The 26,430-nt window shown below is 39.8% G+C and overlaps 2 protein-coding genes across 7 annotated transcripts in view; one reads left to right on the plus strand and one right to left on the minus strand.

The window, feature by feature from the left end:
- RFC4 (replication factor C subunit 4) overlaps window positions 1-26,430 on the minus strand; it is a 243,151-nt gene that overhangs the window by 216,366 nt on the left and 355 nt on the right. Inside the window, exons 1-10 of one of the 2 annotated variants that reach the window (XM_081235165.1) lie at window positions 25,040-25,182; window positions 23,450-23,528; window positions 19,655-19,734; window positions 17,380-17,499; window positions 15,801-15,944; window positions 15,491-15,611; window positions 14,832-14,957; window positions 13,839-13,919; window positions 13,651-13,767; window positions 13,462-13,569 (exon numbers count right to left, since the gene is read on the minus strand). In XM_081235165.1, coding sequence (XP_081091291.1) covers window positions 13,474-13,569; window positions 13,651-13,767; window positions 13,839-13,919; window positions 14,832-14,957; window positions 15,491-15,611; window positions 15,801-15,944; window positions 17,380-17,499; window positions 19,655-19,734; window positions 23,450-23,528; window positions 25,040-25,170 — 1,095 coding nt within the window. In that variant the 5' untranslated portion in view covers window positions 25,171-25,182 and the 3' untranslated portion in view covers window positions 13,462-13,473. Of the gene's footprint in view, window positions 1-12,915; window positions 13,570-13,650; window positions 13,768-13,838; window positions 13,920-14,831; window positions 14,958-15,490; window positions 15,612-15,800; window positions 15,945-17,379; window positions 17,500-19,654; window positions 19,735-23,449; window positions 23,529-25,039; window positions 25,183-26,430 lie in introns of those variants that run through there. The other variant, XM_081235166.1, reaches the window with a different exon arrangement.
- On the plus strand, window positions 7,116-13,420 carry EIF4A2 (eukaryotic translation initiation factor 4A2). 5 transcript variants are annotated; one of them, XR_014015933.1, is made up of 12 exons: window positions 7,116-7,242; window positions 8,056-8,104; window positions 8,190-8,322; window positions 8,615-8,754; window positions 9,505-9,673; window positions 9,776-9,885; window positions 10,136-10,279; window positions 10,597-10,734; window positions 10,971-11,060; window positions 11,281-11,360; window positions 11,808-11,914; window positions 12,634-12,768. XR_014015933.1 is itself a non-coding variant. In XM_081235162.1 (11 exons), the coding sequence occupies exons 1-11, from the start codon at window positions 7,214-7,216 to the stop codon at window positions 12,776-12,778; spliced, it is 1,227 nt and encodes a 408-aa protein (XP_081091288.1). In that variant the 5' UTR covers window positions 7,117-7,213; the 3' UTR covers window positions 12,779-13,420. The 5 variants fall into 5 exon arrangements, 3 of the variants coding, with proteins under 3 accessions (XP_081091288.1, XP_081091289.1, XP_081091290.1); XR_014015934.1 differs by having other exon boundaries at window positions 7,117-7,242; window positions 11,808-11,918; window positions 12,634-12,767; XM_081235162.1 differs by lacking the exon at window positions 11,808-11,914 and having other exon boundaries at window positions 7,117-7,242; window positions 12,634-13,420.

Consider the following 26,430-nt stretch of genomic DNA (forward strand, 5'->3'; position numbering starts at 1 on the left):
ATTTTAAATATTCATATGCCAGGACTCCCAAATTGAGATTTTAGGACCTGATGACCTGATTTCTTCTCCTACCCCTGCCCCCCTGCTTCAGGTCCCCAGACTCATTTATACAACTGCCTACTCAATATCCCTGCTTAATGTCAAATTTAATAAAGCCCAAACAGAACTCTCCATCTGGTGCCAAAAATAACAGATATGTTGTTCAGTATATGCCTGTGGTAGGCCTTGACCAGGTCTGGCGATGTAGCAGCAAATAGAAAAGTAAATCACTGTGGCATAGCAAAACCTCCTTATGGGGACTTCCCTGGCGGTCCACTGTTTAAGACTCCGTGCTCCCAATGCAGGGGCATGTGTTCGATCCCTGGTCAGGGAACTAAGATCCCGCATGCCGCAAAAAAGAAAACCTCTTTATGGAGTAGTAGGTAGACCTTTGAGTGGGAACATGGCCCTTCCCCAATAATAGTATGAGATGGTAAAACCACAGTTCTCTACATTGACCACTAAATTTCAAGTATACCTTCATAAGGGCCTTCAATCCAGAGATCTACTATTTTATCAATACTATCTTTGGAGAGTAAACTTCTAGACTAGCTGGAGTAAAGGAGAGAAAGTTGCCTAACTACATGGAGTAGGGGAGGAATTCCTGAAGTCTGCTTTTTATTTTTTTCTCATTTAATTTCACATTTATTCTCATTGCACTGGGCTGGGAAAGGAAGGAGTTGTGAGTGTATAGAATTGCACTATTGCACTGTCTTTCAGACAGAATTGGGATCCAGGTTCTAACTTCCTTTGAGTTCAGGATCTGAATCAGAGTCAGAGGAGGTTGGCTGCAGCTGGAGGCTGGGGGCTGCTAGAAAAAAGGCAGGGAACAGGAATGTACTTGACCTCGGAGAATTCCTGTTCCCGGGCTCTCATCCAGGTACCTGAGGATCCTTCACGTAGATCACATGTTGGGGAGGTGGGCACAGCAGCTCCCCAAAGGGAATATGACTGGCACAGTCCTGGGACTGGTATTCAGGAGGTGGGAGGCTGGCCACATGTGCACAGGGAGGACCTGAGAAGACATTGTCCAACCATCTGTATCCCAGGATCCTGTGAAGGGGCCTCTCCATAAGAACAAGGCCAGGGCTTGCTCCTTGACTTCTGGTTGGCCTCATGAATAGTGGAGCATAAGTCATGCAAATTTATAAGCATCTGGAGACATTGTTGCCGCTCTTCTTTATGCCCCTGTGCTTGCGACCCTGGGCAATTGCTTTTGGCTGTACATGAGTCTTCTCACCATTTCACATTCAAGGAATTCCCATTCTTGTAGGAAACTCCCGATTTCCTGGTCACTCTAAGGTTTAATTAACTGGCTTGTTGGCTTTTCTGATCCCTGGGTTTATTTTTCCTCCTTTACTTCCTGGGGGTGTTGCCAATGATTTCAGCCTGAAGTGTCTATTTTTATTCCTGATAAAAATGTCTATTTTGTTTTCTCTGCAGCCACAGGGTTCTAATCCAGGGTCAGCAAAGAGCTGGTGTCCAGGATCTTTGGAGCATGGGCCACTGCCTGTACTCCTTGCTTGGCCTTTGCAGTAAACCTTTCTCTGCTCCAAACCCCAATGTTTCAGTTTGTTTGGCTTCACTATGCATTGTGCACATGAACCTGGGTTCGGCAACAAAGGCACTTACTCTGGCATGCTGGAATTCAGCAGAGCCTGGACGTGCCCGAGTATAGAAATGTGTTTGCTCCTCTCTGCTCTGGCAGTTTCTAACTGCTTTTTCAACAGACTTTCAACCAGTGTTCATGTTTTAATCTCACATCCCTACATCCAAAAAAACATGGTCCTACCAATTTCTGAGTCTTTTGGTTGTTCTGCAATACAAATGAGGTTGCTTATCAGCTTTCCGCACTCTGAATTTAGGACTAAGTTTTCTCCCATCTGCCAATTTTCTCATCATTTTCTCATTTGCTTTCCAATTTAAGTTTTGTGAGCTGTTGTCTCTTTTCCAATTTTCTTGAGTGTTTAAGTCTTTTCAGCAAGACTTTTTACCATTATTTTGGTGAGCTTTCAAGAGATGGCAGAGGTTAAATATCAACCTTCCAACTTTAACCAAAATCAAGACTTTAATACACAGGGGCAAAGGTCCCCATTTGAAGGAGGAGGGTGGGATGGAGCAAAGGCGGGGCCACCGATACCCTTAGGAACCTAACAATCCATCTAGATCCACGAACTATTCAGAGTTGCCTGGGAAGCTTTGAAACCTCAGTTCACACTAGGTAGCCCAGGGGGAATTCTCATCACAGTTCTCTCAAGGAATGCATTCAAATGCAAGCATTTTGAAGTAAATCATGTAATCTCTATACAGTCTCTGTACAATCTGTACAAATCTCTGTATAATCCCTCCACAGTTTTTTACCTCTAGGAACCAGGGTCACTGCAAAGAAGGAGGGCAACCCAAATTGGAAAATAGGTGCCCCAAAGGAAAATTTAGTACCTATTCCTCAATCTGTATTCTGTTGAGAGTCTATGCCCTCAGTGATTCCCACTGTCCACAAGTATCCATCTATCTTATCAGACAGCCTTTGAGCTGATTAATCTAAACTCATATAGAAATGCACTCCCTGACTCTACTTTTTAGCCTCAGAACTTCATTTAGTTCGTTTGATAGATTTTCCTTCCTTTGTCTACTTCAGTGAGTCTAATAGATTGAACAGCTAATTCCAAATTAGAGAGAGCAGGAAAAAGAAGCAGCTTCCCCATTCAAGGTCCCAAAGGATCTTCTGCCTTTCCCCTCCTTGGCAAGACAGGGAGTTCAGTCCCAAGTGTCTCCTTGCCTTCTGGAAGGAGTTTACCAGCTGACTTTACCACAGCACCACCTTGTCCAGGAACCAAGTTTTGAGGTGTGTTTAGAGTTAAATAGATTAGAATCATCTTTTGTGTTTTTGTTTTTTTACTTGCAGAGCCAGCAGAAAGGCAGCTAAACACAGGGTCTGGGTTTTTTCATCAACTAACAGACATCAGCTTATAGAGAAAGATAGGTCATATAAAGTCAAGGCTATTAAAGTCAACTACAATTTAAGTGAACAAATTACATTTCCTACTGCAAACTCATTCTGCAGATTAAAGAAACACTGCAAAGTTATATTTGCTTTGCAGTAGAAGGGAGTTTAAACATGAATGATCAGCTCAGGAAAAACAGCTAGTAGCAGTGGACATCTCAGGAAAATTTTCGGTGTTTCTACTGAACATCACGAGACAGAGCCTTACAAATTATAATTAAATATGACTTTTCCTCCACTGGTCTGGGCTGCTTATTCCTGATATCACCAGAGTGTACATATTCCTGGTTCTTGACTTCTGAGCTTACTGTGGAGGATAATGATCAGCCTAATACTTTGAAAATTTCAAGTATTTAATGTAATAGGTTTCTTGACCACCACTCCCGCCAAAAAATGACATTATAGCCCATATAATTTCTTTTATTTGGGTCAGTTGTGAGTATAAAATTTTAAAGTTACTTTTCAAAGGAATTTGAAAGGAAAATAAAAATAGAAGCCTCTAGCAAGCAAAGGGGCACTATGCCTTGACCACCTTCTCTCTTCAGACGCGAAGGCCTTCCCAAACAGAGACAGTCTCAGGGAACACCAGCTAGTTATGCATCACCTCAGCCTTTCTACGGGAGTCAGGAAGATGACAGAGTGCCCACCCCCTTTATTTTTTCGAAGTCCTATTAATATAATTAAAAAAAAGTTTTCATCAGAAACAACTGACAATTAATATTTAGTTGGTTATTTTCAGACTTTAGTTGGCCTATCCTTCAGAATTCAGAACTGGAAACCAAGATCTAATTTGCCTCTGCCCTGGTCTGGCTAATGACTACAGATTTAGTAGGCCTGTTACAATCCATCTGAAACAGTGTATCCCAAACAGAAAAGTTCAGATGAGCTATATTGACACACAGTATTTATTTTGATTTTTTTGGGTAATTACTTTAATCAGTATTAGAAAATACAAGAAATTAAACCTATGATTTCACTCAAGCGAAGTAAATGCAAATTGACTTAAAAATTAGGTAAATAATTCAGGTGGTACTCAAGTATGGCAAAAATCATGAAGCCTGAATAGGTGAAGAATGGCTGGACTTATTCCAAGGAAATGAGGTCTATAAACTGTCCTTCACTTCTACGTCTACTGCACCCGTTTCAGATGCAAGGAGTGGACCTAAGGACCACCACCACCCAGCTTATGCTCCAGGCCCACTTTCAAATGTGCGCAAATTCACCACATGAAATTCACAAACAGCATCAGCAGAGGTAACAATACCAAAGCAACTGATGGAGCAGTGAAGAGGAGGAAAATGCTGAGCTTTTTTCCTTAATGTAGCAGGGTTAGGAGAAATTTTATTTTAAAAATGCCCTGTATTGTTCTTAAAGTATTGTTTGTGCAAACAAAAAACATAAAAACTTGCAAGTAGAACTCATTTTGTTTTACAGTCCAGACAGTTTAAAAGAGCTTCTTCTTAAAAGTACCTTTATGTAAATCGTCACCATTTCAGTAAGTAAATGCAGGCCTATAAGTTCAGGGGATAAAAATGGTCACATAAGCTGAAGGGGACATCAGGATGTGTCCTTTTTTGAATATGAATAGCAGGAGTAGTTTTACTCTTTAAAAGAAATTAGAACAGCATATCAACAGTACAACTCACTGTAGGAAATAGATAATATCCCTTCATCTTTGTAGTTCTATTTATTCTTCTAGTTATTCACTCATTCATTCAAAAACATTTAAGGGCTCACTATATGTCTAAGGAATTACTGCCAGCAGTGAAAAAATTCTTTTCCTCATCAGTTTGTTTGACCTAAGAATAAAAGAAGCAAAAACATCATTTTGCCATTTTTGGATTAAAATTCACAACTTCCTAGAAGCTATTCTGGATCAACTCTACTCTATGCTAACAATGCCTTTACTGTCTCTTCTTGGTTCTTATTTTATACAACAAAGTTGGTTGCTGTGGCAGGCGGAATAATGTTCCCGCCAAATAGGTTGGCTTACAATCGCTAGAGGGCTTTACAATTGTCAGCGGAGGCTACTGGAGAGTAAAACTAAACTAGGTGGTCACACAGGGAAAGAAGCCGAGTTTTAGCATCATTTGCCATATAAATGGCCTCACATGTTCCAGGTTAGCAAAGAAGCAATGTAGTTGACTTAGAGATAGCCATCTAATTTTAGATCTCAGGTAAGCGGGAAAAGTTTCACAGTATGCTCTGTGTTGATATGCAAAACTTTGTTAATGTGTATGTTTTGTTTGGATCCTTATCTCGTATTTTACTTACTAATGCTATTTAGTAAGCACTTGAGAATGTGGCAAGCACAGCATTTAATAGAAATACATGGTAGAGTTGCTGGCAATGTGGGTCTAGATTTTTGCTGAATTTTGGATTAGGAAACTTTCTTACCTTGAAACCCCTTGAGCAATTGTGACTTAAACCAAAGTTTAGCCCTTGATTATTTCCTGTTAAGGGACTCTGGAAATCCTCCACAGCATGTAACAGTAGTGCTAAACCTAAAGAAAACACTCAACAATTAGGTGTTGTTGATTGATTTCACTCTGTAGACTCAAGTGAGACTAAATTGTTGGCCATTTTTCTCATTTAGTATCTTCTTCAGTTTCCTGGATCCCAGGAGATTTTTAGTACGTTTTTGGATGAGCCAACAAGGATCTCTGACCTCCATTCTCAGAAAATGTCTGGCATTACCTCAAATCTGGATTTGAACATTATAGAGGGTGGATAGGGAGCATCATCTCTAGACTGAGGGTCAAGTACGCTTTGTCAGCTTGGTATTAGTTCTTGTCACAGTTCCTAGCATGATAATTTTCAAATAAATAAATGAGTTTTGGCAAAAAATGTAGTATTTAGAACCAGATATTATGTTGAATACACAAATATAGAAAATTAAGTCATTATTTCCCCGTTATCAGACTTTAGGTTGGCCTTCTGAATTAATGAGAAAATGTTTTCTTGAGTATTCGTGTTATCTTGCAGGGTGGGTAGGACTGTATTTTAAAGTTAAATGACTAAAAATACTATTTTTGGTTTTTATTAACGAGCCTGGGTTAGGGCTACAGTTGAAAACCTCTGGAGCTTTACGAATCATGCAGTTTATTTAAGCAGCAAGAGTTGTATTGCTCTCAATTTCACTAAATCAACATTCATTATGTATAAACAATTAAAGCGCAAAAAGCCTTTAAAAAAAAAAAAAAAAAAAGACCATAACCGAAACCTGTGTAGTCCCAAAGCAGCATGGAGCCCCAAAGCAGCATGGAGCTGTACAGGCCGGAAGCATCCATTTAAATTCCTGAGTTACAAGGAACATTACCCCTACATAAGCAAAAGTTTACAATGATTTTATCAGGCATTTCTCACACCTGTTAAAATTATAAGCATTATTTTTAAAAGAGAGCGAGAGAAGACCAGAGGCAACATGAGAAGGAGGTGGCTACTCCAGAGACATCTGCAGAGGACACTACATATTTCTTCTCGCCCTGAACGCTGGACGGTAAACCGGATCTTCTGGGGCTTGCTGGGTAGCCGACATTTTCCGTACCAGGAGTTTCACTGTCAAGGTCTGAAGGATGTTAAACGCTTGGGCCAAAGGCCAGGCTGCTCTTTACCGTCAAGTTAAGAAGCGGTGGGAACGAGCGGAACAGCCCGATTCCCCTCCAGTGCAGAGTGTGGACGTGCCTGTCCCTCCGGCACCGAGCACTGCGGGACCGGCGAGCCTGGTCCCACTCGCCGGCGGGAAAGCCGGAGCTGCCAACCGGCCGGCGCGCCCCAGCCTTCCGCCTCCCGGTCCAGCCCGGCGGCCCGGCCGCCTCTGCTTCGGGGACGCGGAAACCCCGTAGGAGCAGGGCGGGCGGGGAACGCGGGTCTTCCTACCGCTTGCTGCAATATTCTTCCGCCGCAGAGCAAAGAGTCCCAACATCCCCCCCAGGGTCTTGGGATGTTCAGCAACGCCGTAAGATGGACAAATAACTAAATTTGGGTTTTCCCACCGATTTGTTTAGGATATTTTCTGAGATAAGCACCCCAGGATCACAATTTTGTGGCTGGTCGAAGAACGACGGGAAAATTCCTCCGCAGAAAACGGGTCCCGGCCGCGAGCCTATAAAAAACGGGTGGTGCGGTCCTTCTGTCTTTCCAGTCGGGCACTGAGTGGTTCATCGGATCATGTCTGGTAGCTCCGCGGATTATAACAGGTATGCCGCTTCCTCGGTGGTGGTGGTGCTCTGTGGCACAGGTCCTAAGGCGCCGGAGGAGGTTGTAATAGATGGAGAGGAGGCAGGGAACCCTGGGTTCATAGGCGTGGCTTTGGGATACAGTACTCCTGTGTTTTTCGAGAAGCTTCCATGATAGGTAGGGCCTGGATTGTGGGGAGACGGGTAAGAAAGCGAGGTGGTGAAAGAGTGTGTTTTCCCGAAGACGCCTTGAGATCGCGGCCGTTTCCCCTGCCCGTACGGAGCCCGGCATTTATTGGTAGCCGTGGCGCAGTCCGCAGTCAGTACGGTGTAACTGGGTTGTCTAAAGCTCTATTCGTGGCTAGCGGCGCGGTTTGGGAGCGCTAGGCAGTAGGTTGGGTGGGGGCAGGACGGCAGCGGCGGCCGCAGGCCGGATGGGGCCGGGCCGGCAACGGGGTCCCGGCGAGCCGTTTGGCAAGGCCTTGCCGGGCCTCGGCCCGCGTCACTCACTACGGCTTGCGCATTGTTAGGGGCGGAGCTCGGCTTGTGGAGCTCTCGCGAGACGGTGCACTGCCGAGAGGGGAGCGCCTGGCGCTCAGGCCTGGGGGGGAAGGGCCGGCGTCTGTGGGGCCTTCCCGGGCGTCCCCGGTTCCTAACCTTTGAGCGGCCGCGCAGTACATCGTGTGCCCTGCGGCACCATCTGCCTTTGCTCGTTTGGGAAGTGTACACGTGCGGGGGAGAGCGACCGGATGAGAAAGGGCTTCTCTTCCCCTCAATGGGCAGTTGCAGGGGTTTGGGGAAGGGACGTTCTCCTAACAGCAGTATTTTTGTCAGCAGAGAACATGGCGGCCCCGAGGGAATGGAGCCCGATGGTGTCATCGAGGTAAGAAATGGGTGTGGAATTTGGAACTTTGGAAAGGTGAGTTTGTTCATCCGTTTATTCCTTTTTTTTTTTTTTTAACTTTCAGAGCAACTGGAATGAGATTGTTGATAACTTTGATGATATGAATTTAAAGGAGTCTCTTCTTCGAGGCATCTATGCTTATGGTTTTGAGAAGCCATCAGCTATTCAGCAGAGAGCTATTATCCCGTGTATTAAAGGTAAAAGAACTCGTTGGCGCTTCTTAAAAAAGAATTCCCTGTTCTGCATAGGACCTGCACCTTTTTCTCTTTAATATGGGAAAATTACCTTCTGGGGGACTAGCACCTATTTGTATTCCTTAAAGTGAAATGATGGCAATCATCTTTCGGGACTGACCTGAAATGAAGAGAATACTCATTGCTGATCACTTGATTATTTGGGCATAATTCATGTTCCAAATGGAATACGTGGTGTAAACTAGAAGTGGCGGTTTGATGTGGGATCGGTAAATGTGTATCCTACTTTTTTTAGGGTATGATGTGATTGCTCAAGCTCAGTCAGGTACTGGCAAGACAGCCACATTTGCTATTTCCATCCTGCAACAGTTGGAGATTGAGTTCAAGGAGACCCAAGCACTAGTATTGGCCCCCACCAGAGAACTGGCTCAACAGGTATTGATAGTGTAGTTCAAAAAAACTGCTTGCGTGTTGTACAGGTTTCAGGTTTCACAATTGTGAAGAATTTAAAGCTTAGTATAAATTTGTCCTACAGAGCCCTCCTTTTAACTGTCCGTGCATGCAGGGAGTTTCTGTTGAAAGCTAAACAGTCAAACGGGAACTGGGTGTGCAGGTATGGTTTACCAGGGTTGTGTAACAGATTGAGAAACTGAAGTTTTTGTTCAGGGTGGACTAGACCTGTTCTCATTTTCAAGTTTGAATGCAGTTGCGCAACATGAAAACTGCAGTGACATGTTATTTGACTGTCTTAGTAGTTTGTGATGTATCTGTTGCATGCTGTGTCTTCAGAGCTCACTGCCATATTGGTTTGAAGTAAAACCTTGCTAGTACATCTGTAGGGTTTATTAAAGCCAAGATAACATACGTCGCAGTGCTGCGGGAAAAATTACTGTTTTACCGCGGTTTACACTTTTCTACACAATGAAGAATAACAGTAGGAAATGTTTTTAGTTACGTAGCTGGTACCTGGGGCAACAGGATCTCAAGTTTGACAAGGCACAGGATGTTTTCAGGGAAGTTTATCTTGAGGCATTTAGATTGGTCTGCATTTTAAGCTCGGAAGTAGTTACGTGCTCTGCATGCATTAAAGCTGTTTGTAGACCAGATATTTGCCATTATGCTTTGAAAGTTAAGTCACAGAACCAGTAATTCTGCTGGATAATAATTAAGGCTTTTGGCTTTCAGATCCAAAAGGTAATTCTGGCACTTGGAGACTATATGGGAGCAACTTGTCATGCCTGCATTGGTGGAACCAATGTTCGAAATGAAATGCAAAAACTTCAGGCTGAAGCACCACATATTGTTGTTGGTACACCAGGGAGAGTGTTTGATATGTTAAACAGAAGATACCTTTGTAAGTATTGCTGTCGAGTATAGTTTGGTTTTACTATTATAAATAAAGTAAATAGCATGCCTGAGAACCTAGAGATGATAGTGTGACTTTTATTTTAAACAGCTCCAAAATGGATCAAAATGTTTGTTTTGGATGAAGCAGATGAAATGCTGAGCCGAGGGTTTAAGGATCAAATCTATGAGATTTTCCAAAAATTAAATACAAGTATTCAGGTGAGCTTTATTTTTCACTCCCACTCTTAAAATAGCTGGAGGTTAGAGTTAATGCAGGTATTATTACAACACAACTGAAGTGTTCTATTGTTCCCCCTGCTTAAAGCAAAAGCAATTGATGCATAACTCTGTCACAATTCTATGCTCAGACAGAGACGCTTGGTCTGAAAGATTTTTTTCCTCGAGTATTGTGCAAGTTGTGCTAACTACTTGTGTGACGTGTGACAACATAATGAATTTTTTTTTTAAGGTGGTGTTGCTTTCTGCCACAATGCCAACGGATGTGTTGGAAGTGACCAAAAAATTCATGAGAGATCCCATTCGAATTCTGGTGAAAAAGGAAGAATTGACCCTTGAAGGAATTAAACAGTTTTATATTAATGTTGAAAGAGAGGTAATTTGTCTAATTGTCAAACATAAAAACGTAGCCAGTTTTTTTTTACCTTCTTGAATAAGCACTGTGCTAAAATTACAGAAACCAGGATCACATCTTGGTTTTTGTAATAATGCTAGCAGAGTACACACAAGAAGAAGAGTAACTGCACTAGGTTGTAAAAGACTGGGGTGGACCTCTTTCTTAATGTCCAGTGTCCTTTGTCTTAAGATTTGGTGCAATATGTCTTTAGACCCATCTAATAATGAGTTTCTAATGAATGGAAGTTGGAAACAATCATGTTAATTACTGTTAACTTCCTCTTTGAAATACTGTAGGAATGGAAGTTGGATACACTTTGTGACTTGTACGAGACACTGACGATTACACAGGCTGTTATTTTTCTCAATACAAGGCGTAAGGTGGACTGGCTCACTGAGAAAATGCATGCCAGGGATTTCACAGTTTCTGCTCTGGTAAGAGGTATTCTAACATAGTAATGGTAACTGAAGTCTAAAGCAGGATTTAGACTACAATATAGCTGCTAAGTGCTGTGTTGTCGTTCCCCCTGCTCAAAATAAAGTTGTTTCTTAACTATACCTGTCTGCTGTACCCCTGTAGCAGCCAGGGACGCTTGGTCTCATACATGTTGATAAAATTAAATGTTGATTTGATTGGTGATTCTTGAATTAATAGGTTTGTTCCTTCGCAGCATGGTGACATGGACCAGAAGGAAAGAGATGTTATTATGCGGGAATTCCGATCAGGGTCAAGCCGTGTTCTGATCACTACTGACTTGTTGGTAAGTCTCACTGCTCTTCTTAATACACCAAAAGTTTGTTTGGGGGGAAGGTTTTTTAATAACCTTTACCAGTTCTGGGCTATTTGGGAGAATAAAGAAAAGACCACACTCCACAGTGAGCTATACCACTTAGTATAGTTCATTACTATTTTGTGGCCTACATTACATAGGTGTCTAGTTTTTCAATTAGAATATGAACATCGTCGTCATTGTATTTCAGGCTCGTGGGATTGATGTGCAACAAGTGTCATTGGTTATTAACTATGATCTACCTACCAATCGTGAAAACTATATTCACAGGTAAGTAGATGGCATCTTGGCTTTACTGTACTGGTAAAATTCATATTTTGCTTTTCTACTGACTGATTTGTCTGAAAGGTCACCTCAAATCAGGGAATTGAGTAATATGACATAGTAACTTGGTAGGGTGTAATTAAAATTGTACTTGGGAAGATTGGTCGTACACAGTGGGAAAACAGTTGTGAATGTTGCCCAAATTGTGGACTCTATACATTCAAGATAAGGTTGTTTTAGATCGGTTGGTCTTAGCTTATTTTTGAGCTGTATTTAGTGATGCTCGTGTCCGTGTCCATGCGCTTTCTTGGTGATTCCTCTATAGTTGGGATTTTCTTGGTGTCATCTGGTAGCAATTTGAGCAGTCCCTGGTTTAGTTATAGTGGCTTTATCCCTAAATAAATTGAATTGTACTTTGTTATATGATGTAAAAAAACTTTTTAAAAAATACAGGGGTCGATAGCAGCAGTTGATGACGAGATGGCGCTCAGAAACGGCGTTGACGTAATTTAGGACGTGGAATCATAAGCGAAACAGCACACTGTTTGAATAAAGAGCGAGTCGGTATTTATATTTGTTTTTCTTTTGTCATGATTATTTGATATTTTAAGATGCTCCAGCCAAGGCATTTTGTATACTAGCCTATTAGGTGGTTTGTATTGTCTGGTTTCTATCAGGAAGGTTAGAAAGCTGTTTTTGGAGGTAAACACGTTTGAGTAATTTCAGTTATAACGTGTGAAACTGAGCAAAAAAGCAGTGATAAGTTTGGGTCACCATACCAAATAATTTGTTTTCCCACTGGAAAAAGTTGTAAGTTTTAGACAATAGTTAACCTTGCAGCATTTGTATTTGCAGTTTACAGTTCCAGAAGTGCGTCGAAATGGATTACATAACTGTTCTTTTTGTTTTATCCCTGGTGTTTTACATCTGTCCCAGGCTGACATCTGCTCTTGGCTGGCCCACTTTGGTATGGGCTTTAAATTCACTACCCCAAACACAATACTGTCATCTGCTTTAAAAAAAAAAAAATAATGCTCAAGATACTTGATAAAATCTCATTTTGCAGCCAGACAAGCCTTGAATCCTTTTGGCACTAACTGCAAAGGAAGATTTTTTTCTCTAGATATTGATTAGCAGCTAGTGCTCCAATTAGAAGCACGAACTATAACCTTGATAAGTAAACAGCAGCTGATGGTTAACAAGTGGATCATCATGTTCAGTAGTTCATGCAGCATGTGAAGTAGTATATTCTAATTGCTGATTTCTTTTTCTTACACAGAATTGGCAGAGGGGGTCGATTTGGGAGGAAAGGTGTGGCTATAAACTTTGTTACTGAAGAAGACAAGAGGATTCTTCGTGACATTGAGACTTTCTACAATACTACAGTGGAGGAAATGCCAATGAATGTGGCTGACCTTATTTAATTCCTGGGATGAGATAGTTTGGAATGCAGTGCTCGCTGTTGCTGAATAGGCGATCACAACGTGCATTGTGCTTCTTTCTTTGGGAATATTTGAATCTTGTCTCAATGCTCATAACGGATCAGAAATACAGATTTTGATAGCAAAGCGACATTAGTCGTGAGCTCTTGTGAGGAAAGTCGTTGGCTTTATCCTCTTTAGAGTTAGACTGTTGGGGTGGGTATAAAAGATGGGGTCTGTAAAATCTTTCTTTCTTAGAAATTTATTTCCTAGTTCTGTAGAAATGGTTGTATTAGATGTTCTCTATCATTTAATAATATACTTGTGGACTAAAAGATATAAGTGCTGTATAAAATCAGCCAATTATGTTAAACTAGCATATCTACCTTTATTGTGTTTGTCATTAGCCCGAATAGAAAGGCCTTTAAAACTGATTTTTTTAGAAAGCATTTGAATGCATTTTGTTTGGTATTATATTTATTCAATAAAGTATTTAATTAGTGCTAAGTGTGAACTGGACCCTGTTGCTAAGCCCCAGCAAGCAATCATCCTAGATAGGGTTAAACGTTTACCCCAGTAAAATTGCCATATTGCACATGTCTTAATGAAGTTTGAATGTTAAATAAATTGTATATTCACTTTAAAGGTGCTTTAGTAATTTTATTTTAAATTGTTCACAAAAATACATACTGAATGTTTTAACAATTCTGAGTTAACTGCTGCATGACAGTTGAGCAGAGGCCGATCAGCTGTAGATGTTCATCAGCACCATCTGCTAAGCATTTATCAACTTCCTACAAGAAAATGAAAGATTAGTAAGTAATTTCCCTTTCAGGTGTGTATGCTGTGCTGAAATGTAGAAGATGCCTACTTACAGCAAGTTTTTCTGTAATAACAGACTTCTGTTTATCAGAAAGGTTATCATTTTCTACAACCCCGTCGTGAAGTTGATTTACAAGCTGAGTTGCTGCATGACCCTCATCTATTAAGTCCTGTAGCAGAAAAGAAAATGATTTTGGTATGATTTCCATCCCTCCCCCCCAGGTTAGTAAAGTGTCTTTACCTTTACCACAGCTTCTAGTTTGTCAAAAGAGCCACTCTGACATGCAGCAAATACTCCATCAATTGTTTCAGCTGGTATTACCTAAAATAAAGAATTAAAGAATTAGTTAAAAATAAAGAATAAAGTTTCTGGGTGAAGACAGGTTGACTTGTTTCTCTGCCAAGCCTGTGCAAACTCCCTGGTGTTCTATGCTGCAGGACGTGCCACTTCAAGCATGGAACTGTTACCTGATACTGAATCCATACATACGGAGTTGGGAGGGCAAAGAACTAAAAAAGGGTCAGCTTTAAGCCTTATGCTCATCTGGTCTCAAGATAGGTGATGGAGAAAGCTATTGGACCTGAAACAAACTTTGGGAACATCCTATTTCTAAGATGCCACTAACAAAATGCAGAGATTGGCTGGTTTATGTTTCATTACAAAATGAAATCTGAAGACAAGGGTGTGGCACAAGAGAATTCCTTTAATGATTAATTGTAAGTTGGATATGACCCTTTTTCCTTTATAGGGGATATCTGTTAACTGCCACATCCCTGCCTGCCTGCCTGCAGCATTCTGATAACTCCCAGAATGGTATAAATGTTTATATTCCCTCAAAATTCATGTTAAAAATCCTTAATGTATTTGGAGGTGGCACCATTGGCAGGTGATAGGAGAGTGGAACCCTCATGAATGGGATTAGTGCCCTTATAAGGCTCAGAAAGCTGCTTTTTGCCACAGGACAGTGCAGGGAGGTAAAGGCCATCTGTGAACTAGGAGTCTACTCAACTAGGAAGTGTGTCCTCAGGCACTGAGTCTGTGGGCACCTTGATCTTGGATTCCCAGCCTCTGGAACTGATATTTTTGTTTATAAGCCACTCAGCCTATGGCATTTGTTACAGCAGCCTGAATGGGACTAAGCACATAATCACTCCATATATATATCTGAATTAAAAATTTTCTAAAAGCCACAAAAAAGCAAACTAAAAATTTCAGAATATCCAGTGCTCTTACCCCAGCAATGTCTGTGATCACCTTTTCTGTGACCTCCTTTCCACCTGTTAATCGAGTAGCACTCTGAAGAAATGTAATGGCTTTCCTTAAGTCTCCTTCTGACACTTTAACAAGATGAGCTAGTCCCTGAAGAGAAAAAAGTTCTTTAACCTGTTATGGCCAATTAAGGATGTATTGGGGAAAAACAAAACCTATTGCCATTTTTGAGGGAATGTCAGTGCTATAGTGGCAGAATACATGGAGACAGCCTTGATTACATACAGCAAGAATTCAAATTACAGTTAAGTTCTGTTATAATGAATAAGGGCCTATACATTCTATCACTGCCAGAATTTCATCATACCAAATCCGTCCTTGTAGTGGAGTATGGGTAATGACAAGTGGAGTATGCTGTCATGCAGAGATTGGCTGTTGCAGAATTTGCGTCCTAACGAAATCTGCCTCAGCTTTGGGTCTCTGAAGTATTGACAGATAATAAACTAATAGCAACAGAAAGGCTGAACCAGTAATTCCTAGACATTGTTTATTTAGCTTAACTTTGCCTGAAGAAATTGAAAGCATCAGAAATTGAAGCAACACAAATTTGACTTTCAGGAAGGGCCTCTTCATAGGCATTCATCAAAGGAATTAGTAATTACAGTAGTAATAATAGTGATTACCTCATTGCTAATTTTGATATGTTCTTTATCAGCGATGTCTAGTAATCGCTGCTGTTGAACTTTATCTGACAGAGGTTTGAAGCGGAATTTAGAACATCTAGAGGTCAGAGGTTCAATGATTCTGTAAAATATTGGAAAAAAGTCAGTGTCTAAAGAAGAAACTCCCCCGAATAACTCATTTTTGTCAAGAACAAGTCAAGATTTGATGGAGAAACTAATGTAGCCTTGAAACATTTAGATTTTCTCTCTCCCTATTTGGGGCTATCAAAATAAGGCTGCCTTGCATTCACCTTGAGGGCATTACACATACCGACTGACATAGTTACAGATGAGACAGAATCGGGTGGTTTTAGACTCTTTTTCCATGGTACGTCTTAAAGCTGCCTGAGCAGCTGAGGTCATAGAATCTGCTTCATCCAGGATCACAATTTTAAAAGGAGGACATGGCTTCCCGCTGATTCAGAGAAACACAAAGGAGTTATAATTCATACATCATTATTGCAATCTAATTTTAGAACATTCTCATCACCCCAAAAGGAAACCCTGTGACCCTTAGGAGTCATTTCTTTTTTCTCTCTCCCAACTGTCCCAGCCATAGGCAATCAGGAATCTCTACTTTCTGTTTCCACAGATGTGTCTATTCTGGACACTTCATATAAATGGAACCACCTGTTGTCAACTTAATACATTGTCTTTTGTGATTGGCTTCTTTCGCTTAATGTAATGTTTTCAAGGTTCATTCATGTTGTAGTATATCATCACTTCATTTCTTTTTATTGTCAAATACTATGGCAAATGGATGGACATAACTACGTTTCATTCATCCATTCTTTAGTTGATGGATATTGGGTTGCTTCCATGTTTTGACTACTATGAATAATGCTGCTATGAACATTTGTGTACATGTGTATATGTTTTCATTTCTTGTCAGTATATATTTAGGACTGGAATTGCTGGGTCATATGGTAACTCATGGGGGAAGTGCCAAACTGTTTTCAAGATGGCTGCATCATTTTACATTCCAACCAGCAATGTATAAGGGTTCCAATTTCTCCACATCCTTGCTAATACTTGTTATTTTCTGTCTTTTTGATTGCAGCCATCCTAGTGGGTGTAAAGTGGTATTTCATCATGGGTTTGATTTGCATTTCTCTAATGGCTCATGATGTTGATGAGCATGTTTTGATATGCTTATTGACCATTTGTGTATTTTCCTTAGAGTAATGTCTATTCAGATCCTTTGCCCATTTTTAAATTGGGTTGTCTTTTTATTATTGAGTTGTAAGGGTTCTTTATTCTTGATCTAAGTCCCTTATCATGTATGTGATTTATATACATTGTCAATCCAAGGTGGATATCAAAAACTGAGTTATTCACTTTCTGCAAATTCCTAAGTGTGCTCTGATATAAATTTAAATATATGCCAGGTACCAAAAATTTTACCTTGGAACTTTGCCACCTAAGGAGTATACACAGTTGCATAAACATCCCTATTGAATTATTATTAGTAACAACTCCTCTTTCACTCAAAGTGTCCCAGTTTGGACAAGGTTTTACATTGTCACCAACTATGAAATATACACTGAAGCTTAAGATATATGATAGGACTTTTAAAAAATAATATAATAGCAAAAATCAGGATTTTTATTATGAGTGTAGGACCAAACCATCACATTTGATTAATAAATACTCCTTAGACAAATATCGATTAAAAACCTTTGACAGCTAAACTTAAATTAGTTACTTTAATGGAAAGGTCATTTCTAGGTTTAAATAACTTAGATAAAAATACAATCTAACATGAAAAAGAAGTTGAAAATCTGGCAGAAACATGTTTTTTAAACAAATACAATGACATGGTATAGAGAAGGGAAGGTGAGCTTACTTACTCTGAACGGCTTCCCGTCACAGTTAATTGGGCAAAATTCTTCACTTTCTCTCTAACTACTTGTATTCCACGTTCATCAGATGCATTTAACTCAAGAACTCTTAATCGAAAAAGTTCAGGCCTATGTCAAAATGAAAAAAAATTATGAAACATCATAGAGCATGTAAGTAACCCAGGTTTAAACCATATTTTAACATTTGTACATTTTTCAGTAGTTTAAAATACACCTAGTAAATAATATGAATAGAAGGTATACAATTCATTCTGTATTTTCTCTTTTGCAAAGGCATACAATTAACATTCTGGCTTTTTTCCATGCATTAAAAAAACAGATGATATCACATAATGTACTAAATTTTAAATCAATCTTCCACTTTGGACTGTATCATAAGCATCTTGCCATGTCATGATAAACACTGTAAAAACCATTTTAATAGCTATATGACTTTCTAACCTAAGATTGTACCATCATTTAATTTACTTAACATCCTTCTGTTGTTAGACATTTAGATAGTTTTAAATACGTTACAATTTTAAATAATGCTGCAATGTAGCATATTTTGAATTATTTCCATAAAGTAGTTTGCTATAAGGAAAATTACTGGATCAAAAATGAACAGTTGGGGCTTCCCTGGTGGCGCAGTGGTTTAGAGTCCGCCTGCCGATGCAGGGGACACGGGCTCGTGCCCCGGTCCGGGAAGATCCCACATGCCGTGGAGCGGCTGGGCCCGTGAGCCGCAACTATTGAGCCTGCGCGTCTGGAGCCTGTGCTCCGCGGCGAGAGAGGCCGCGATAGTGAGAGGCCCGCGCAGTGGCCCCCCGCTCGCCGCAACTAGAGAAAGCCCTCACACAGAAACGAAGACCCAACACAGCCAAACATAAATAAATAAATATATTTTTAAAAAAAAGTAACTGTAGGAAAATCTGAGAACTCAAAAGAAAATAAAAATACCTGGCACACACTGCCAAACCCTGTTTTGAAGACTTCCTTCTAGTTATTTTTCTATATATGTGTGTATTTTTTTTTTAATAGAAAAAAAACAAGAGTTGGGATTTCGTCCTCACTTTTCCTAAATAGCATGATATCCTACGCATTTTTCTATGGGCATAAACATCTAGAAAGCTCTGTGCATGTATTTTCTATTTTAAAACCACATATACTATTAAATGTGGAATTTATAGTTAAGTCCTTTTAGGTCTATCAAGACAAACATTATTTTAAAAAAATATTTTACAAGTTATATAATTTGGACTAACCTACTGTAGAACAACCAGTAATAAACTATACTTAACAGTTTCATGATGACTACATCGCTAAGGATGATTCAGACTGGATCTAACTGATTGAGCTGTAGAATAATCAAAAAAGCTCTCTTAAAATTTCCTTGGGAAAATGAAAGTTGCTGTCAAATAAAATCCTCGGTACAGAGCAGCTTCCCCTTTTGTCCACCTTCACATTTCAACAGAACTGATTATCCTTATATATTTGTTGGTTTCAGAGGCATCTAATTATCTTCATGTGTAGGATTTCAGATGTCCCCTTAGGCCATATGCCTGATATTAAAATTCTGGATTAATTAAAGATAGGCTTTGTTATGTTGGTGCATGTTGCATAGATATCAGACATGGCTGATAATGTATCTTTTAACCTTAGGTAAAGGGCTCCTCTACTACAACAGTTGGCTAAGCCGAGACAGTCAGTCTAGGACTGACTAAGAAGGTGGCTCATAGAGATTTTCTGCTGTACCTGGAATCATACTGCCTCAACTACCACACACTCTGCTTATACTCAGGATACTTGAGGGCAAGGAGCTGGCCCAGCCACTCCAGAGGCAGGCCCTGGCAAGTCCAGAGCAAGAAGGAACTCAAGAAGGGGTGGTGCGCATCAGTAGCATCAAATAGCAAATTCTATGACAGATGTGAACACGACCATTAAAAGTCATGAAACTATCAGCATGACTGGAGATAGGGTCTTCTGGTTTCCAAAATCATAATGAAAGAGTTAAAGTGATGAAAAAAATCACAAGGCTCCTTGTAGTACACTCAAACATTTGAACAAGGTTCAGAATAAAGGTTACAAAAGATACAGGCAAGCTAATTTATTGGAGGGGAGGAACTGGAAATGGGCCAGCTGGATTATTAAAAAATTCAGAACAAAAATAAACCCAACAACCTCACAGAAAAACCAAATGCAAAGTTTTAGAGAATGAAAAGCAGTACCAGAGATTCTTAGTGTCAAATCTTTAAAAAAAAGAGAGAGAGAGATTTCAACTTACCCAAAGAGTTCCCTAGCTGCTGCCAAAATAGTGGATGTTTTTCCAGTTCCAGGTGGCCCATAAAACAAGAGATTAGGGAGCTGTAGAAGTTAAATTTTATTTTTTTAAAAATTGTATTCTGGCACAAATAGGTGAAAGTGACTGAAAATGTCTATGGAGCAGTGCAATGACTTCCCTAATAGGGCATATATATCTGAATACAAGGATTTCTTAATATAACTGGTATCATAGTAATAACAGTACTAAATCCTGCTTTTTCACAAACACTATCATTTTTCCCTAAGATATCTTTCTAATATCTTAAGCTGAATCAATATTTATGATTGTTCTACACCGAATCTAATACTTAGGTGGGATTTTCAAAGCTGGAATTAAAAACCTCTTATTTCTGAAAGGAATACTAGGCTTCTGTCAGTTCCCTATCCCACACCTAGGCTCAGGACTGGGCAAGATTTTACATTTTATAAAGATGTCAGTTGCTTCAAAAGGGACACAGACCAAATTGGATTTGGCCAATACTGAGGAAAAAGGAATGAAAATGGCATACTGGGGCTTTGCATGAGCTAAAGTTCCAAGAACAGAAATATTAAAAAAGCCAAGCATCTTTTAAGTGCCAGGCCGTGGTCCACATCATGATTACATATGCTGCCTGTAGGGATACCCGCATGTATCAGGGAGATTTCATCAGTGGAAGACAGGATAAGATTAAATAACTACTTATCTTCTTTTATACCTTAAGTCTAGCTGGCTTGGTGCCTATCAAATAGGCAACTGATCTGTGGTACAGATTAACAAATGTACTAAATTCTAATGAGCACTGTAATGAAACTGTATGTTCTTTTTTTCTTTTAATTTTATTTCATATTGGAGTACAGCTGATTTACAATGTTGTGTTCGTTTCAGGTGTACAGCAAAGTGATTCAGTTATACATATATCTATTCTTTTTCAAATTCTTTTCCCATTTAGGTTATTACAGAGTATTGAGCAGAGTTCCCTATGCTATACAGCAGGTCCTTGTTGGTTATCTATTTTAAATATAGCAATGTATACATGTCAACCCTAAACTCCCAATCTATCCCCCCACCAACGCTTCCCCCCTGGTAACCATTAAGTTTGTTCAGTAATTCTGTGAGTCTGTTTCTGTTTTGTAAATAAGTTCATTTGTATCATTTTCTTTTAGATTCTGAATATAAGTGATATATATTTGTCTTTCTCTGTGAAACTATACATTTCTTTCATGTATGGAAATCACTGCACATAGGAAACTAAGCAGCATAGTTTATTTGCTTCCACTCTTGCCTAACCTTCCCCCTTCCCATCCATTCATTCTTCACCCAAATCAGATGCCCCTCTGCTTGCTACTTAAAGCTATTCACTGTATTCATACTCCACTTAGAAAAACAAAACAGACCAAAAAAATCACGCTGCTTACCATAACCTACAAGGATGTCCATGATCTGCTCACCACCTCTTTCACTTTCAAGGTTCCAACTTACAATGGCCTCCAACAGCTAAGCACTTTCTGGCCTGCACGTATGCTGTCCCCCAGGAGCTGGGGTCTGACTCCATTCTTCTGTCTGGCAACTCCTACTGCATTACAAGTCAGAAGCCTTCCCTGACCTCCCAATCTAAAGAGGGTCTCCTCTGTTATTCTCTCACCGGTCTTTGCTGCACTTGATGTAATTTGCAATTATTTATTGTTATTTATGTAACTGTTGGGTTTAATTGTAAAATACCCATTCACCTCACTATATGAGAAGCTTGAGAAGGTCAAGAACCTTATTTGTTCTATTCACATCTATATTCTCAGCATCTCCCAGAGTACTCAGTATGCACCAAGTAAATAAACCAACATATAAATGTATTAGTTAAAAGACCACTACTGTTACACTGGTAACATACAGCTTAAGATACAAACTATGAGATTCACTTTAAAAACAAAAGCAGAAGCAAAACCTCCTAGGCTTCTTTATTTTTAAGGTTGTAACCGTTATTTTGATCCAACTACCTCAGTAGTTGTAATGATTCATCCAGTCAACTATTACAATAATTTAAATTCTTTAAAACATGGTTAAATTACTAAGCCCTACATTATGTAACAGTCTGATATATATATATATATATATGCATTCAAGAACTGTACATAGGGCTTCCCTGGTGGCGCAGTGGTTGAGAGCCCGCCTGCCGATGCAGGGGACACGGGTTCGTGCCCCAGTCCGGGAAGATCCCACATGCTGCGGAGCGGCTGGGCCCGTGAGCCATGGCCGCTGAGCCTGCGCGTCCGGAGCCCGTGCTCCCCAATGGGAGAGGCCACAACAGTGAGAGGCCCGCGTACTGCAAAAAAAAAAAAAAAAAAAAAAAAAAAAAAAAAAAAAAAAAAAAAAAAAAAAAAAGAACTGTACATGGACTAGCAGTTCTAAAAATTGATTTCTGAAAAATCTCTTATAATTCTACTGTAAAACCCTTTAATATAAATGAAGGAATGAATTTTTTCCTTTACTCTTTAGAGTTAAAAAGATTACTTCAACTTTAAGTTTCAAAAAACTTAAGTCTGAAAAGAAACAAATCATTAAGCAAGTGGATAAAGAAGAAAGTTCTTAGTTCAGCCTCATAAATTAGATGGTATAAAGAACTGGATCATAATCCAACTACATTTGCCTAAAGAGTTGAGAATCCCAGCAATTAAAATACATCATGGGGCTTCCCTGGTGGCGCAGTGGTTGAGAGTCCGCCTGCCGATGCAGGGGACACGGGTTCATGCCCCGGTCCCGGAGGATCCCACATGCCGCGGAGCGGCTGGGCCCGTGAGCCATGGCCGCCGAGCCTGCGCGTCCAGAGCCTGTGCTCCACAATGGGAGAGGCCACAACAGTGAGAGGCCCGCGTACCACAAAAAAACCCAAAAACCAAAAAACATCATGTCCTGCAATCTGTGTAAATATTACCATGCAATTTAAATTGTATACTATTATAAAATTTAAAGATATTTGGATCAAATCACAACAAATACTGGTAAAGAAAAAGATTTTCAACAGTTTTATAAATGTAACTTCTTTCAAAATATATACTGTTGCGGTGTAATCCCAGGAAGAGACCAATGGCAGCAAAAACCAAAGAACCTCTAATTCAAAGCAGCCAGGTTGAGAGGAGGGAAGAAAATCTTGGGAATAAAGTAAAAACCACATCCCACTTTGACCCACAACTGTTTCCCTTCCTCCACTAAGCTCTTAAAACACTTTATCATATACAATTTTAAATTGCTAATTCTTCATATGGTTTGTCTCTGAATTAATCTAAAATGCAAGTCACTCAAGGACATTTTATCCCACATATCACAGCAGGGGACATGATGCCATAAGCAGAACAAAAGACTCCATTTATTTTGTATTGTAGTTCAAACCAAATCCTAAAATTAGGTGAGCAGTCATACGGCCAAAGAATCTTTGACTCTCCCTTATAGTGCCTATCATTATCTATAATTCTCGTATTTATTTTGCTTACATGTTTATTCTTCTGTGTCTCTCCCCACCAAAATAAAAGCTCACGAGCAAAGGGACCTAGCCTGTCTTGCTCAATGATCTCCACTTGAGTACCATATAACAATGCCATAGAACAGAACAGGAGATGCTCAACAAATATTTGTTGAACTAATCATCCATTGTACAAATAGTAATCAAGGGCCTACTGTCTATACAGGATAGTATTTAAAGGGGGCCGGAGGCTATAAAGGGAGCAAGAGGGTGAATAAATTAAGTCTTAAATCTCCCAATGACTTTAGACAGCATCTGCTACTCACATCAGCTCCTTCTAAAGACTTTTTTAGCACTGCAACCACTTCTTCCTGGAAAGCAACTTCATCCACATATTTTGGGCGACTGGAGAAAAAGAAAATAGAGAAGTTATTCAGTGTATTATAGTAGCCACAGAAGTCTCTCCTTTTGCTAAAATACCAATGATAACTCTCTCATATCAGTAATGAAATGAGAAACTTTCATAATTGGATGTGGAAACCCCATCTATATTTATTTTACGCAAATATATACTGAGGAATGAAGTAATTTTTCACTTTTCCAGATGCATTGCTTGTATCTGTTGTGCTTACAAAAACTATGCAAAAGGATTTTATAACATCACAAATGCCAACTGGTTCAAAATGTGAAATGAACATTTGCCTAGAAAGTAATATTATGTTTTGACAACATGCCCCTAAACTGAAAAGGGAGACCTACTTAGCAACCTCAAGATAGGTAACAAAGTTACATATATGTTACTATGTTGTTAATGGGTTAATACCAATTTCTCCTATCACCTAACCGCACAAAAAATGCATACCTATTCACTTCATTGAGGGTTAACAAAATAACAAGCTTAACCAATATGGAGTGTAATTTTTGTCTTATATTGTTAACTAATGATGTTAACGAAGTTACACTCCCAACCCTAAGTCAGGCTCTGTGCTTAGCTAACTAAACAAAAGTTTTTATTCGATTTATACTTTTCTAACTCATCAGGCCAATGCCAGGCAGATATTTTATGTCAGATAATGCTATCTTGGAAAACCAGTGTATATTATAAACCAGGGTTTCATATTCAAATACCTGCAGAGTCCAGGCAGATAACAAGAGTGAAGAGTTCGAGTGTAAGACAAGAGACACTAGTAGGGACGATGGTGAAGCGAGGAACATATGACCTTACGAAAATGAGTAGTGCACACATCCATCTACGTGTTTTCAGGTGAGAACTTGAATCTAGTGCTGCCTAGTCTCCTGAGTCTGAAAATCTAGATTTTTCCCCTTGTCTAAAATGCAAAGTTTCTAGACTTTTACGTGAAACTTCCCATTTTGAAAAGCATTGTTGGTGCCAAACAAAACTTATGAGGGCCTTACTTGCCTTATAAGTAATCTGTAATCCTTTGGTAATAACTGAGGGTACACCAGGGGTTCCAACTACTTGCTATAATATCACTTAGCTGACTGAAATTTAAGAGCCACTTCAAGTGCTGTTTTTGCCAAAAATGTATAAACAAAAACTCAACAATTTTCAGCTATCAGTAATGAAAAGAGGAACAGATTATTTGGACTTAAGTCGAACTCCTAAGAGCTTATAGAAACTGTTTTCTTCACTGCTGTATCCCAGCCCCCAAAACCGTAGACCTGAGTTACAGAGAAACTCAGAAAAGTTCATTCAGAAAATACGTGAACTCAACTAGATTATTCTAAGGTACATTTCAGTTCCAAGGTTCTATGACTTATATAATTGGGTGACTTTTAAAGCAACATTTAAACAAGGCAAATCATTCTCCTCTTAAATTAAAAAAAAAAAGTGATTAAAACTGGTCAGAGAGATAATTTATTAACTATTTCAACAAAAACAAAAGCATTCTTACTATTTTTCCACCCACGGAACAGGTTTGGCTTTCTTGTTCTCTCCACTACTTCTGGCAGTGGCAGCTACTCCTCGATCCTTAGTCAATGGTGGTTTACTGCTGACAGATGTGCCTTTTAGAAATGCCTGCATGGTTACTTCACCCTGACCAGGTGCAAGACAGAAAAGGAAAAGCTCTTTTGAAACCATCATGAGGAAGTACAGCCTGAAAGCACACTTAACCTTGTGCAAAGACATTCAAAAAATATTAAATGAAGGACATCACCCCATGACCTAGCATCCTTTGAATGCATTCTACTGAGGACTACAGGGACATAAAATAGGCCAAAGTGCTGAAGGAACTTAAAATCTACTTATAGGGACTTCCCTGGTGGCACAGGTCCCAATGCAGGGGGCCCGGGTTCGAACCCTGGTCGGGGAATTCGATCCCACATGCATGCCACAAGCTAAAGATCCTGTGTTCTGCAACGAAGATCCTGTGTGCCGCAACTAAGACCCGGCACAGCCAAAATCTATAAATAAATATTTTTTTAAAATCTACTTATAGTGAGGGACTTATAGAACAAAGTTCTATAACTTCAACAAACTTTTTGATAAATATGATGGCATTAATGGCCAAACTGTACATGGGTCTCAACAATCTCTTCAGTCATGGGCCTAACTCTAGCTCAGACCCTGGAATGGACTCAGCAATTAGGAGTACTGGGACCAAAAATGAGAACCTCCACTTCTCTTGGGCCTAAAGAGCCACTGGAGAGCCTATTTTATGGGCAGAGCCTGTGCCTGTCTTCAGACAGAAGCTTTTGTGGGGAGGGGAAGGCGGGGGGTGGGGGGGAGGCGAGATACTGTTGTTAAAATGGAAACAGCTGTTTTTCTCATAGCATGATCATTTGAAGAAACCAAAACAATTTGGAAAAGCATGAGAGTTTTAAAAATTCAAAATCTCACCCAGAAGATAAGCACTATTAACATTCAGGTAAACGTTCTCCCAGGCAGCAAAAGGCTGTTTTTAGGGATAGTTCGTCTGAAAATCCCCAGCATTAACAGCAATTCTAGTTTTTTCACTGCTGTGTCTCCAGTGCCTGGTACAGCATAGATGCTCCATAAGATTTGGTGACTGAATTACCACTTATCAGACTCAGTTTCGCCTTCTGTAAAAGAAGCTAAGGCCCATTTCATAAGGCAACTGGGTCAAATAAAAGAATCGTGCAAACACACAGTTCTGTGCTTGGCATACGGGTATAATCAATAAATAAAATAAATTGTTAACATCTGTAAACAACTAAGGTTTTTAACGTTATTGGATTACTCAATCCCTGCCACAGGCTGCCAAACAGTAATACCGCCTAAGGAAGGGCTCTGAAGGATGCTGGATTGAGCCACCCGTAGACC

This window comes from Mesoplodon bidens (assembly GCF_964165515.1).
Source record: "Mesoplodon bidens genome assembly, chromosome: 5".
Lineage (NCBI taxonomy): Eukaryota > Metazoa > Chordata > Mammalia > Artiodactyla > Ziphiidae > Mesoplodon > Mesoplodon bidens.

Coding starts and splice junctions, on each gene's coding strand:
- EIF4A2 (XM_081235162.1), top strand. CDS start 7,214: ATGTCTGGTAGCTCCGCGGATTATAACAG. Junction 8,755..9,504: donor CCAGAGAACTGGCTCAACAG/GTATTGATAGTG, acceptor TTTGGCTTTCAG/ATCCAAAAGGTAATTCTGGC. Junction 11,061..11,280: donor TGATCACTACTGACTTGTTG/GTAAGTCTCACT, acceptor ATTGTATTTCAG/GCTCGTGGGATTGATGTGCA.